The 12,521-nt window shown below is 40.9% G+C and overlaps 1 protein-coding gene across 1 annotated transcript in view; it reads left to right on the top strand.

The window, feature by feature from the left end:
• SLC23A1 (solute carrier family 23 member 1) overlaps nt 1-12,521 on the top strand; it is a 44,559-nt gene that overhangs the window by 14,917 nt on the left and 17,121 nt on the right. Inside the window, exons 7-9 of the mRNA XM_070732710.1 lie at nt 2,995-3,176; nt 6,702-6,822; nt 7,604-7,760. Coding sequence (XP_070588811.1) covers nt 2,995-3,176; nt 6,702-6,822; nt 7,604-7,760 — 460 coding nt within the window. The remainder of the gene's footprint in view (nt 1-2,994; nt 3,177-6,701; nt 6,823-7,603; nt 7,761-12,521) is intronic.

Genomic DNA, 12,521 nt, shown 5'->3' with positions numbered 1-12,521 from the left:
TTTATTTTTACAGATTTTTAATTTTTTTTTATTTTAATTTTTACGAAAAAGGATGCCGCAGCAGTGCTGCAAGCAAAAGAAGGTCCTTTTACGTGAAAATAAAAAAAAATATTTTTACATGAAAAGATCACTCTTTGCTTGCAGCGCCACTGCAGTGTCCTTTTTTATAAAATAATAATAATTTTTTTTTACATGAAAAGACCTCCCTTTGAAGGAGCTGGGGAATCCCTCCCATGAAGAGATTCCATGGAATCCAGGAAGTGATCACTTTGGCGTCCTTAGCAACCTGCCGGTGTATGTGATGTCAAAGCTCCACCCCCGGAATCTCTTCGTGGGATTCCCCAGCTCCTTTTGTGCCTCCCTCCCAGCCTCCCGACTGGCTGACAGCTCCCCGGTGTTTGCCTTCCTCCGCTGCCACCGGCGCCCGGCTCCTCCTCCTCTTCTCAGCAGATGACAGCTGGGCGGTGGCTTTTGCGGTGTTCGACACGAACGCCAAACTAAAGCACGATTTTTTAAAAAAACTCAGGATTGGGTCCAGCATGCCGATCACCACAAAATTCGGTACGGACCCGAAATTGTGCGGGTTTGGTTCGCCCCACACTATTTTTACTATTCTTATGAATCTCTTTCAGATTTGCCTCTTTTCCAAATTTGTCTTTTTATTTATTTATTTTTACGTATTTATTCCAAGAAAATATGGTTATTGCATGTATAAGTAATTTTCCATACCCATCGAGGTAAGTGTGTCTCAGATTTTAATTTTTTCCATTTCTTCTTTGTTAGCTAGAGGATATGTCAGGCAAGATAAAACAATTAAAATGTGCTATTTACTAAGATTTCAAATATGTCCCAGAGGTGCTTTTTCAAAAGGCAACTGTTTTTCCTTGAAGATGTTTTGATTCTCATTCAAAGAAGCTTCTTCAGTTGTGACTTCAGTTCAGTTAGAACTGAAGGAGCTTCTTGGGTAAGAAGCAAAACGTCTTCAAGGAAAAAAGTCCAGTTGCTTTTTGAAAAAAGCACTTCTGAGACAACCATGACCTGGATGACTGAGAATGTCCAAAGACAAGGTTTCATATAATTGCTTGAACTGTGTCTATGTCCTATTATGAGCTGTTGAGATTTTTCAATATGTATACAAGGTTAGTGTTAAGATTAGATCACCATGAAGTTCCCTGGAAGTTTCTATTTTTGTTTGGATTTGGGGAGGGCAGTGCAGAAGGGGAGGAAACTTTGTTGGTAAACACTGCTGTAACAAATGTCAGTTTCAATTGGTAGACACTGTTGCAATAAGTGACACCGCACATCAAAATACCTTTCGTGGCTGTCAGAGTGGGTGGGGCTTAAAATTTAGATTCTTTACACACCAGTGGGAGAAGTTAATTTGATTTTAAAGAAGAAAATATATGCATTAATTAATTTAAGGCATCCATTCACTCTTTAAATCCCCAAACCCACTCTTCAGATTAGAGTGCAGCCCTTAGAGTGCTATGCAAACTCTAGTGTAGCCTTCAAGTTGAAGAATCTCTGGATTAGATTTACTAGTTTTTCATTGCTGAAAGCTGAGTGGCAAGAAACTATATTGGGTGATTGCAGGACCAGATATGGAGGCTCAGCTGAGGGGGATTCATGTATGTTAAGCACAAGACTCAGCCTTCTCCGGGTCCCGTCAACTAAACAATGTCATTTGGCGGGACCCAGGGGAAGAGCCTTCTCTGTGGCGGCCCCGGCCCTCTGGAACCAGATCCCCCCAGAGATCAGAATTGCCCCCACCCTCCTCGCCTCTCATAAGCTCCTTAAAACCCACCTCTGTCATCAGGCATGGGGGAATTGAGATATTCCTTCCCCCTAAGCCTATACAATTTATGCATGGTATGTTTGTGTGTATGTTTGGTTTTTAATAAGGGTTTTTAGTTATTTTAAATATTAGATTTGTTATATGCTGTTTTTATTGTTGTTGTTAGCCGCCCCGAGTCTACGGAGAGGGGCAACATACAAAACTAATAAATAAATAAAATTAATGGGGGGAGGGGAGGAAGAGGACAACTGAGTGGCTGCATTGGTTTCCTTAGTCCAGTGTTTTTCAACCAGTATGCCGTGGCACACTAGTGTGCCGTGAGACATGGTCAGGTGTGCCGCGAAGCTCAGAGAGAGAAAGAAAACAAGAGAGAGAGTGAGAAATAAAGAGAGAGAGAGAGAGAGAAAGAAAGAGAGAAAGAAAACAAGAGAGAGAAAGAAAGCAAGAGAGAGAGAAAGAGAGAGAGAGAAAGAAAGAGAGAGAAAAAGAAAACAAGAGAGAGAGAAAGAAAGCAATAGAGAGGGAGAAAGAAAGAGAGAGAGAAAGAAAGAAAGAAAGAGAGAGAGAAAGAGAACGAGAGAGAAAGAAAGCAAGAGAGAGAGCAAGAGAGAGAAAGAAAGCAAGAAAGAGAGAAAGAAAGTAAGAGAGAGAGAGAGAAAGAGAGGGAGGGAAGGTGGGAGAAAGACATAGAGGGAGGGAGGGAGGGAAAAAGAGAGCAAAAAAGAGAGGAAGGAAGGAAGAGAGAAAGAAAGAGGGATGGAGAGAGAGAAAAAAGAAGGGAGAGAAAGAGGGAGGGAGGGAGAGAGAAATAGAGCGAAAGGGAGGAAGAGAGAGAAAAAAAATTGTCCAAACTTTTTTTAGCCTCCCCCGCCCCTCAGTGTACCCAAGGGTTTTGTAAATGTAAAAAATGTGCCATGGCTCAAAAAAGGTTGAAAATCACTGCCTTAGTCTACTAGTTCAGGTGCGGACCGCTTATAGCCAACATTGAAACGTCTGTTTTCTCTTCCCACTTAGAATTTTCCCTTTTAAGCCAGGCTTCAGGAAATCAGTCAATCTGTGAAATGTCTAATCTCTTTAGACAGCGGACTATCTTTCCTAAATTAGGATTATTACAAATATTGTAAGTGAAATGCAGCCATGCTAGTATTTGCAATGCGTCTTTATCAACCTAATTCATCTTTTTCCTGTTTCTGCCCTAGATCCAAGGAGCCATCATCATTTCCAGCCTGGTGGAAGTGGCAATTGGAATCCTGGGCATTCCTGGGGCTTTGCTAAGCTACATTGGGCCCCTGACAGTCACACCCACTGTCTCTTTAATTGGTCTCTCAGTCTTCCAAGCAGCAGGAGATAGAGCTGGATCACACTGGGGCATTGCTGCATTGTAGGTGCTCCTTTTTCAGTACAGCAGGTTTTTCAGACTGATGCAAGAGTGGAGCAAAAGCTGTAGAGTTACAGGACTACTGTAGGATTTCAGAGGAGTGAACTGCAGCGATAGAAACTGGCCCATTGGCCAGATGCTCTCTCACCTCCTCGCTCAACTGCCTGATCAAGCCAAGTGGAGCAGAGAGTGAAGTTCGGGACGGTTGGTTGCCAGTGGCTCAAATCTTCAGAAAGACTGTGCTTGGGCACACTTATGGGTGTAAGTCAGAGGTGGGTTTCAGCAGGTTCTGACCAGTTCTAGAGAACTGCTAGCGGAAATTTTGAGTAGTTCGGAGAACCGGTACCAGACATTTTGAATAGTTCGGAGCACTGGTAAATACCACCTCTGACTGGTCCCGGCCCCATCTATTCTCTATCTCCAGAGTCCCAGCAGATTGGGAGGAAATAAGGATTTTGCAGTAACTGGAGTGGGGAGGAAATGAAGATTTTGCAGTATCCTTCCCCTGCCATGCCCACCAAGCCTTGCCCACAGAACTGATAGTAAAAAAAAATTGAATCCCATCACTGGTGTAAGTGTGCATGATAAGAAAAATAGGACAGTGGCATGGTGAGAACATTATGAATCTCTTGAGGGTTGAGAGGAGGATGAGTTCAGGATAGGGGGGGCACTCCTCTATCCTGGTGCTTCTTGACCTCTCAGCAGCTTTCGATACCATCGACCATGGTATCTTTCTGTGATGACTGGGAGGCACCGTTTTATGGTGATTCTCCTCCTACCTCTCTGGTCGTTCACAGTGTTAATGGGAGGACAGAGGTCGACACCTTGACTCCTCCTTTGTGGGGTGCCGCAGGGGTTGGTCCTCTCTCCTCTCCCATTCAATATCTACATGAAACCGCTGGGTGAGATCATCCACTGGCAGAGGGTGAGGTATCATCAGTACGCTGATGATATCCAGCTTTACATCTCCACCCCATGCCAGTCCAACAAAGCAGTAGATGTGATGTGCCGGTGCCTGGAGGCTGTGAGGGTCTGGCTGGCAATTAACAGACTCAAACTCAACCCCGACAAGACTGAGTGGCTATGGGCGATGCCTCTAAAGGACTATACCAATTGTGCTTCCTTGGTCCTGGGGAGAGTTGTGTATATTCCTGTTCAGTTTGAGGATTTTGCAGATTCTGATTCAGAAAGTGTTTATGAATTGGTGGCAGGGCCTGATTTACAGGCAGAAAAAGGAGGAGGAGACCAACCACAGGACGTTCCTATGAGTTCAGATTCAAGTGAAGGAGAAACAGATATTCAATGGGTAAATTCTTCTTTCAGATGCTTGTAGAGACAAAGGGAGCAAGTGTCAGGGAAGAAATATTAAGGAGAGGAGCGGATTAATTAATTAAGTAATTAATTCATCACGTCCGGGTGTCAGCGGGAGAGAAGGGTGGAGTTTTCAATCTGCTATTAAGAAATATGGAGGTGTCTTTCCATGGCTCCGAAAGTAAGCTTTGCTTTATGTGCTTTTAATTGCAGTTTTTATTACTCTGGGCTAACGCTGCCTAGCCATAAATCTTAGAATGACTTGTGGAATGCTTTCATAATTTTGATGTTGCCTTGACTACTAAAAACTGAGATAAGAGAGGCTGCGTGCCGAGATGATGCAGTTTGTAACAGAAGGAAGAAAAATAAAGATGATGTTTTGTTATTACAAATCTCTGCATTTAGCAAGCCTTTATTCCAATTAACAGTGGCCTTAGCCAGAGATCAGAACAGGGAGGGGGGAATATTAACCCCCTCAAATCAGGTCCGCAATTTGGGTGTCTTCCTAGATCCACAGCTGAGCCTTGATCAACATCTCTCAGTTATGGCTAGGGGGGACTTTTGCACAGGTTCATCTTGTGCACCAGGGGCGGCCCTATCTGGACTAAGGCTCTCTGCACAGTCACTCATGCCTTTATCACCTCTCCCCTTGACTACTGCAATGCACTCTACATGGAGCTACCCCTGAAAAGCGTTCTACAACTGGTACAAAGTGCAGCCGCGTGAGCTATTATGGGTGTGCCCAGGTACACCCATATAACACCGAAGCTCCATGAGATGCAATTGGTTGCCTGTTGGTCTCTGAATGCAATTCAAGATGTTGGTTATTACCTAGAAAGCCCTATATGGCTTAGGACCAGACTATCTTCAGGACCGCCTTCTGCCACACACTTCCCAGCGACCAATAAGAGCTCAGAGTCAGCCATCTCTGGATCCCGTCAGCCAAATAATGTCAACTGGCAGGCCTGTGGGGAAGGGCCTTCCCTGTGGGGGCTCCGACTCTCTGGGACCAACTGCCTCCAGGGATTCATAGACTTTTCACCTTACCGGCCTTCCACAAAGCCGTGAGGACCTGGCTCTTCCGGCAGGCCTGGAACCGCTAAGCGAATGGAACCTAGATTGGCTAGGAGTGAGAGTGAGTGTATGTATGTTTGGGTGGGGTTTTTATTAATGTTTTTATGCTGTTTTATACATTTATTTATTGGAAGCTGCCCAGAATCCTTCAGGAGTGGGTGGCATATAAGCTTAACTAATAAATAATAATGAATAAATAAATAGGAGGGAATGAAATACTTTTGTGAAATTACTCAGCACAAATCAGAAAATCATATCAGATGCTCTCTGAAGTTGTCAACCCAGGGCAAAAGCAGGGCCAGTTTATGTGACAGATTGTTGATCCAACTGGTGGTTTATTAAAAATTGCAGAACCTGCCTTCTTTTAATCAGATGCCCTCCAAATAATTTTCTTCCCAAGATTTCTAACAAGCATAGCTGCTGCTCTGCTGGCTGGAATTTGGAGTAGTATTTGGTGTAGTCCTAATATAACAGCAAGGTATCAGATTTGTGTAAGGAAAGGCCTAGACAATGATAAATGCATGATAAATAACTACCTTTGTATAATCCAATAAATTGAATTTGAAATTACAGTGATACCTCGTCTTACAAACGCCTCGTCATACAAACTTTTCGAGATACAAACCCGGGGTTTAAGATTTTTTTGCCTCTTCTTACAAACTATTTTCACCTTACAAACCCACCGCCGCCACTGGGATGGCCCACCTCCGGACTTCCGTTGCCAGCGAAGCACCCGTTTTTGTGCTGCTGGAATTCCCCTGAGGCTCCCCTCCATGGGAAACCTCACCTCCGGACTTCCGTTGCCAGTGAAGCGCTCATTTTTTCGATGCTGGGATTCTCAACACAGAAGTCCAGAGGTGGGGTTTCCCATGGAGGGGAGGCTCAGAGGAATCCCAGCAGTGCAAAAATGGGTACTTCGACTGGCAAAAGGGGTGAATTTTGGCCTTGCACGCATTAATCGCTTTTCCATTGATTCCTATGGGAAACACTGTTTCGTCTTACAAACTTTTCACCTTAAGAACCTCGTCCCGGAACCAATTAAGTTTGTAAGACAAGGTATCACTGTATATGAATTGATCCCAGGGTTTTTGCATCCAATTGCTCCTAATCTGTTTATTTGTGTCTTTTCTCTCCTTTGAACAGGTCTATTTTTTTAATTGTTCTGTTTGCTCAATACCTACGAAATGTTTCTTTTCTCCTTCCTGGATATAAATATGGGAAAGGCTGCATTTTGATCCGGGTACAGATCTTCAAGATGTTTCCAGTAAGGAGAAAGTCATCATTTTACGTTTTGTATGCTCTCCCCCCCCCCAAAAAGAAATTGGTCAGAATTGATTTTTATCCTGCCAGATTCCCCAGTTGCATCACTTGGCAAGAATAGTTTATTCTCTCCCCTATGTAAAAGGTTACTCTGAGCATGTGTAAATAATCCCATTCACATGCAGTACTCTCTCTTATCCATGATAAAGGCCAATTCACTCAGAAACTTCCCATGCAACAAGGCGGCAAAACAGGACAAAAGAGAGATTGTGAATTAATTAAAACTAAATGTAACAAGGAGAGGGAGATTATAAAAGCTTTTGCCAATCAATTGTGTACATTTATTAGGAGTAAAGGAGAAGGAGTGTACAAGAGATTCTTCACTCACAAATGTTTGATTTTGGTTTAAATACTCAAATCTGCATTCTTGAATTTTTAAAATTCTCAATCTGCAATTTTAGACAATTCTCCAGGAATAATGCTCCCTCAGCTCTGTGGGAGTTATTTGCAGTATAAATACTCCCAGGATTGGATTACAGAAGTCTCAAAAGTGAAAACTAAGCAGAGTAGCAGAGTAGATGGACAATAGTTTGGAGACCCATGGTAGGAATACAGTTGCTAGCTGCCTTCTGACTTCCTTTCAGTGTGGATATTTTATTTATTTATTTATTTATTTATTTATTTTTATTTATTTTGTCCAATACACAATACATATTGAGGGGAATAGGCATGAAGTATATAGCTGGCCTACGATAGTGTTCTTCCTTTCCGTATCTCCTCTTCAGATCATACTAGCCATTTTGGTGGTCTGGCTGCTTTGTTACATTCTGACAGTGACGGATGTGTTTCCTCGGGATGCCAGTGCCTACGGATTCAAGGCCAGAACAGATGCTAGAGGAGAAATCATGTCCATTGCTCCTTGGTTCCGCTTTCCCTACCCCTGTAAGTTGGCCTCATAGTTCTCTTCACCTCATGCCAATCTTAGGAGGGAGCAATGGAATATGCACCCACATGACATAATGAGCCGGGGTGGCGCAGCAGATAGAGTGCTGTATTGCAGGCCATTGAAGCTGACTGTAGATCTGAAGGTCAGCGGTTCAAATCTCATCACCAGCTCAAGGTTGACTCAGCCTTCCATCCTTCCGAGGTGGGTAAAATGAGGACCTGGATTGTGGGGGCAATATGCTAGCTCTGTTAAAAAGTGCTATTGCTAACATGTTGTAAGCCGCCCTGAGTCTTAGGAGAAGGGGGGCATAAAAAATCGAATAAATAAATACTAAGTCACACAAGATTGCACTGATAACAGGTCTGATGCCCTCGGATCTCCAACCCCTCCTTTCCTGTTATTCTCTCTCTTTTATTTGCCTATTGTATGAGAGTGGGCAGGATCTTCCCTCTTTTATCGGCTCTTACATGCTCCCTTTCCATGGAAGAGATCTCCCCTGGGCTGATGGACAGGCATGGATTAGCAGTTCAGCCAGCGATGGAATAGTTGCCTTTGATGTGCTAAGGCCCATCCTGCAACCAGGCCCTTCCAGAAACAGCCTGAATGGCAGAGTACATTCTCCTGAGAGAGCCTTCTGTTGTCCCAAAAACCTCCTGTCACCACCTATCTCCCAAGACATGAGTTGCATGTGAGAGCAGTGTTCCCTCTAATTTTTTGGGGGGCTGGGCGGAAAAGTATAGTGTCTGAGCGGCACAGAAATAATAAATAAACAAACAAACAAACAAACAAACAAATAAATAAATACTGTGTGTCTATAGCAGTGAGCTCATAATAGGGCAACTCTATTAATATCGAAATGCCACTTAAATAGTTGAGCTAGTTTCAAACTAGAATTTGATTTTCTTTCTCTCTTCCTTACTCCCATTCTTTTTCTTTCTCTTTTTCTTCCTTTTTTCCTTCCTCTCTTTTTTCTATCTGTTTCTCTCTCTTCCTCTCTTCCTCTCTCTCTCCTTCCCTCTCACTCTTTCCCTCTCGGCTTCTGGGCAGGTTTGGAAAACTCTGAGTTGATGATGATTTTTAAGTGAGCGATTGCTCACTGCTCAGCTTAGAGGGAACTATGTGTGAGAGTTTAAATCTTGGTGGACCTGGAAAAAAAGAAAGGTTTTCTCCTGTCTTTTAACCTTCAATAATCCCATTTATCCTCCAGAATAACAGTTGGTAAATGATATACCTACATTCTTCCTTCCTTCCTTCCTTCCTTCCTCCTTCCTTCCTTCCTTCTTCCCTCCTTCCTTCCTTCTTCCTTCCTTCCTTCCTTCCTTCTTCCCTCCTTCCTTCCTTCTTCCCTCCTTCCTTCCTTCTTCCCTCCCTCCTTCTTTCCTTCCTTCTTCCCTCCTTCATTCCTTCCTTCCTTCTTCCTTCCTTCCTTCCTTCTTCCCTCCTTCCTTCCTTCTTCCTTCCTTCCTTCCTTCCTTATTTAACTTTTTTGCCACCATTCTCCTCAGACTCAGAGCAGTTTGCATTCTTGCATTCCTTTGCCCTTTGCTTCCTTCCTAAAATGGACCTTGGGGAGGGGGAATTAAACTTGTATGTGTGTGTTTGTGTATACACATACACTTATATATATACACACTTGTGGTACAGGGGCGGGTTCCTCTTACCTTTTCCTGCTGGTGCACTGCGTGCACATCACCATGTTTCACACACGCACATCCCCTGCGTGATTTTGCTTCTGTGCATGTGCAGAGGGCCAATTTTACTTCCGCGCATGAACAGAGAGCCGAAAAATCTCCAAAAATTCAAAAAAACCATGGCAGCACACACAGACTGGCAAAGACAGCACCAGAGCCTTCGCACCAAAGTTATGTCATTGGTGGGCCACTACCGGAGCGGTGCACCAGACTGGACCGGTAGGAACCCACCTCTGTTATGGTAGAACCCCAAGACGTTCTACTGTTACCTTTGGTACCCTGGAAATCTTTCATGCTGTGCTTCAGCGTGGAGACAGGTCTAGATAATTTGTCAGAGAATTCATATGGGCTGGTGCAAGTAGGATGCTTGGCTGCATAGCTAGAGGTATAACAAGCAGGAAGAGGGAGATTATGATCCCACTATATAGAATGCTGGTGAGACCACATTTGGAATACTGTGTTCAGTTCTGGAGACCTCACCTACAAAAAGATATTGACAAAATTGAACGGGTCCAAAGATGGACTAGAAGAATGGTGGAAGGTCTTAAGCATAAAACGTATCAGGAAAGACTTAATGAACTCAATCTGTATAGTCTGGAGGACAGAAGGAAAAGGGGGGACATGATCGAAACATTGAAATATATTAAAGGGTTAAATAAGGTCCAGGAGGGAAGTGTTTTTAATAGGAAAGTGAACACAAGAACAAGGGGACACAATCTGAAGTTAGTTGGGGGAAAAGACCAAAAGCAACATGAGAAAATATTTTTTTAGGCTTAATATATTTTTATTTTATTTTATATGACTTACAAACATTTAGACATCAAACAATACAACATTAAACATTTACACTTAATATATTTACAAGATTTATTTTTTAACAATTCTATTTACTATACCTTTTTCTTGATTTCCACCCAGTTGTAAATTTTTTCCCATACTTTGTAATAGTCCTTATTTTGTTGGTTTTGAATTTCGTATGTTAATTTGCTAAATTTGGCGCAGTCTAATATTTTTTTAATTACCGTTTCTTTGTTTGGAATCTTATCTTGTTTCCAGACTTGTGCATATGCTAATCTTGCAGCAGTAAGTAAGTGATTTATTAAGTAGTAATTTTCTTTGCTATGTTTGCCTCTAATTATGCCCAATAAATACATTTCCGGTTTTATTTCAATTTTATAGCCCAATATTTCTTCCATCCATGCCCTAATTTGAATCCAAAAATTTTTTGCTTCGTTACATTGCCACCATATGTGGTAGTATGTTCCCACTTCTTTTTTACACTTCCAACATTTGTTACTAATGTTTACATTCATTTTGGCTAGGCGTGCTGGCGCATAATGCCATCGGAAGAACATTTTATAAAGATTTTCTTTATATGGTGTTGACAAAGTCATCTTATAATTAACTGACCATAGTTTTTCCCAGTCTTCTAGCTGAATTGCATATCCAAAGTTGGTCATCCAAGATATCATGTTAGGTTTAACAATTTCTTCAATGTTTTCATAGTTTAATAGATAAATATACATTTTAGTTATAAATTTTTTGTCAGATCCTGTCAATATTTTGTCTATTTCATTTTGTTTATTACATATTCCAAATTGTACCAAGTCCCTTTTATATCTGCTTTGAATTTGGTAATATGGAAGCCAATCTATTACTATACCTTCCTCTTTAAGTCTTTCTCTAGTTTTAAGACTTCCTTTAGTGTTTAATAGGGCTTCGTAGGTTATTTTTTGTTCTTGGCTTATTATGTTTGGATGAATTTGAGCTTCTAGAGTGGATAGCCATCTGGGAATTTCATTATAGTATTTTTTCCTGACTTTCCGCCAGTATGTCAATAGTGTATTCCGAATTTGGTGTTGTTTAAAGTGAGAATGTTTTGAGTGTTCTTTTTCCCACAAATGTGCGTGCCATCCTTCATTTATATCGTGGCCTTCTATTGTTAGAATTCTAGGATTTTCAAGGTTGACCCATTCTTTAATCCACAGTAATTTAGTGGCTTGGTAGTATATTTCTAAGTTGGGTAAACCGAATCCTCCTCTTGTTCTTAAATCTTGTAGGGCTTTCATGTTTATTCTAGGTTTTTTATTGCACCAGATAAATTTAGAAATTATTTTATTTATTTTAGCAAAGAACGATTTGTTTAGTTGTATTGGTGCTGTTTGGAAGAGATAGAGCCACCTTGGAAGTATATTAGACTTTATTGTATTGATCCTTCCCATTAAGGATAGATTTAACTTTGACCATTTTTCTAAATCTTCTTTTGTTTTTGTTAATAATTTTGTATAATTTAGTTCTTTCAGTGAAGAATACCTTGTCGTAAACCAAATCCCTAGATATTTAATTTTCTTTTCTATTTGAAAACCTGTTTCTTTTATTAATAATTTGTTTAAATCTTGATTACAATTCTTGGTTAATATTTTAGTTTTGTTCCTATTTATTTTTAAGCCGGCCACTTTCCCATAGTTCTCTAATTCTTTTACTAAATATATCATTGAGCTAACTGGATTCTCTAAGAAGAAGACCAGATCATCAGCGAAGGCCTGTGTTTTATAAATTTGTTGTTTAATTTGGGTGCCCTGAATTGATGATTCCCCTCTAATTCGGTTTAATAGTATTTCTATAGACATTATATATATTAAGGGAGATAGTGGACAGCCTTGTCTCACTCCTTTTTTAATATCGAATGTATTGGTTAAATCTCCATTTATAATTATCCTTGCCTTTTGTTTGGAGTATATTTTATTTATTGTATTTTCAAGGTTCTCTCCTAAATCCATAATATTTATTAATTTTTTGAAAAAGTTCCAATTGAGGTTATCGAAGGCTTTCTCAGCATCTAAAAATAGCATTGCAAACTCCTTATCATTATGGCTTTCATAATATTCTAGCATATTTAATGTAATTCTTATATTATTTCTAATTTGTCTGTTAGGTAAGAAGCCATTCTGATCAGAGTGTATTATTTTGTTTAATATTTTTTTAAATCTGTCTGCTATTATTGCCATATAAATTTTGTAGTCTACGTTTAACAGAGATATTGGTCTATAATTCTTAATATACTTT

The sequence above is a fragment of the Erythrolamprus reginae genome, chromosome 1, assembly GCF_031021105.1.
Source record: "Erythrolamprus reginae isolate rEryReg1 chromosome 1, rEryReg1.hap1, whole genome shotgun sequence".
NCBI lineage: Eukaryota > Metazoa > Chordata > Lepidosauria > Squamata > Dipsadidae > Erythrolamprus > Erythrolamprus reginae.
This window is presented reverse-complemented; position numbering and strand designations above follow the sequence as displayed.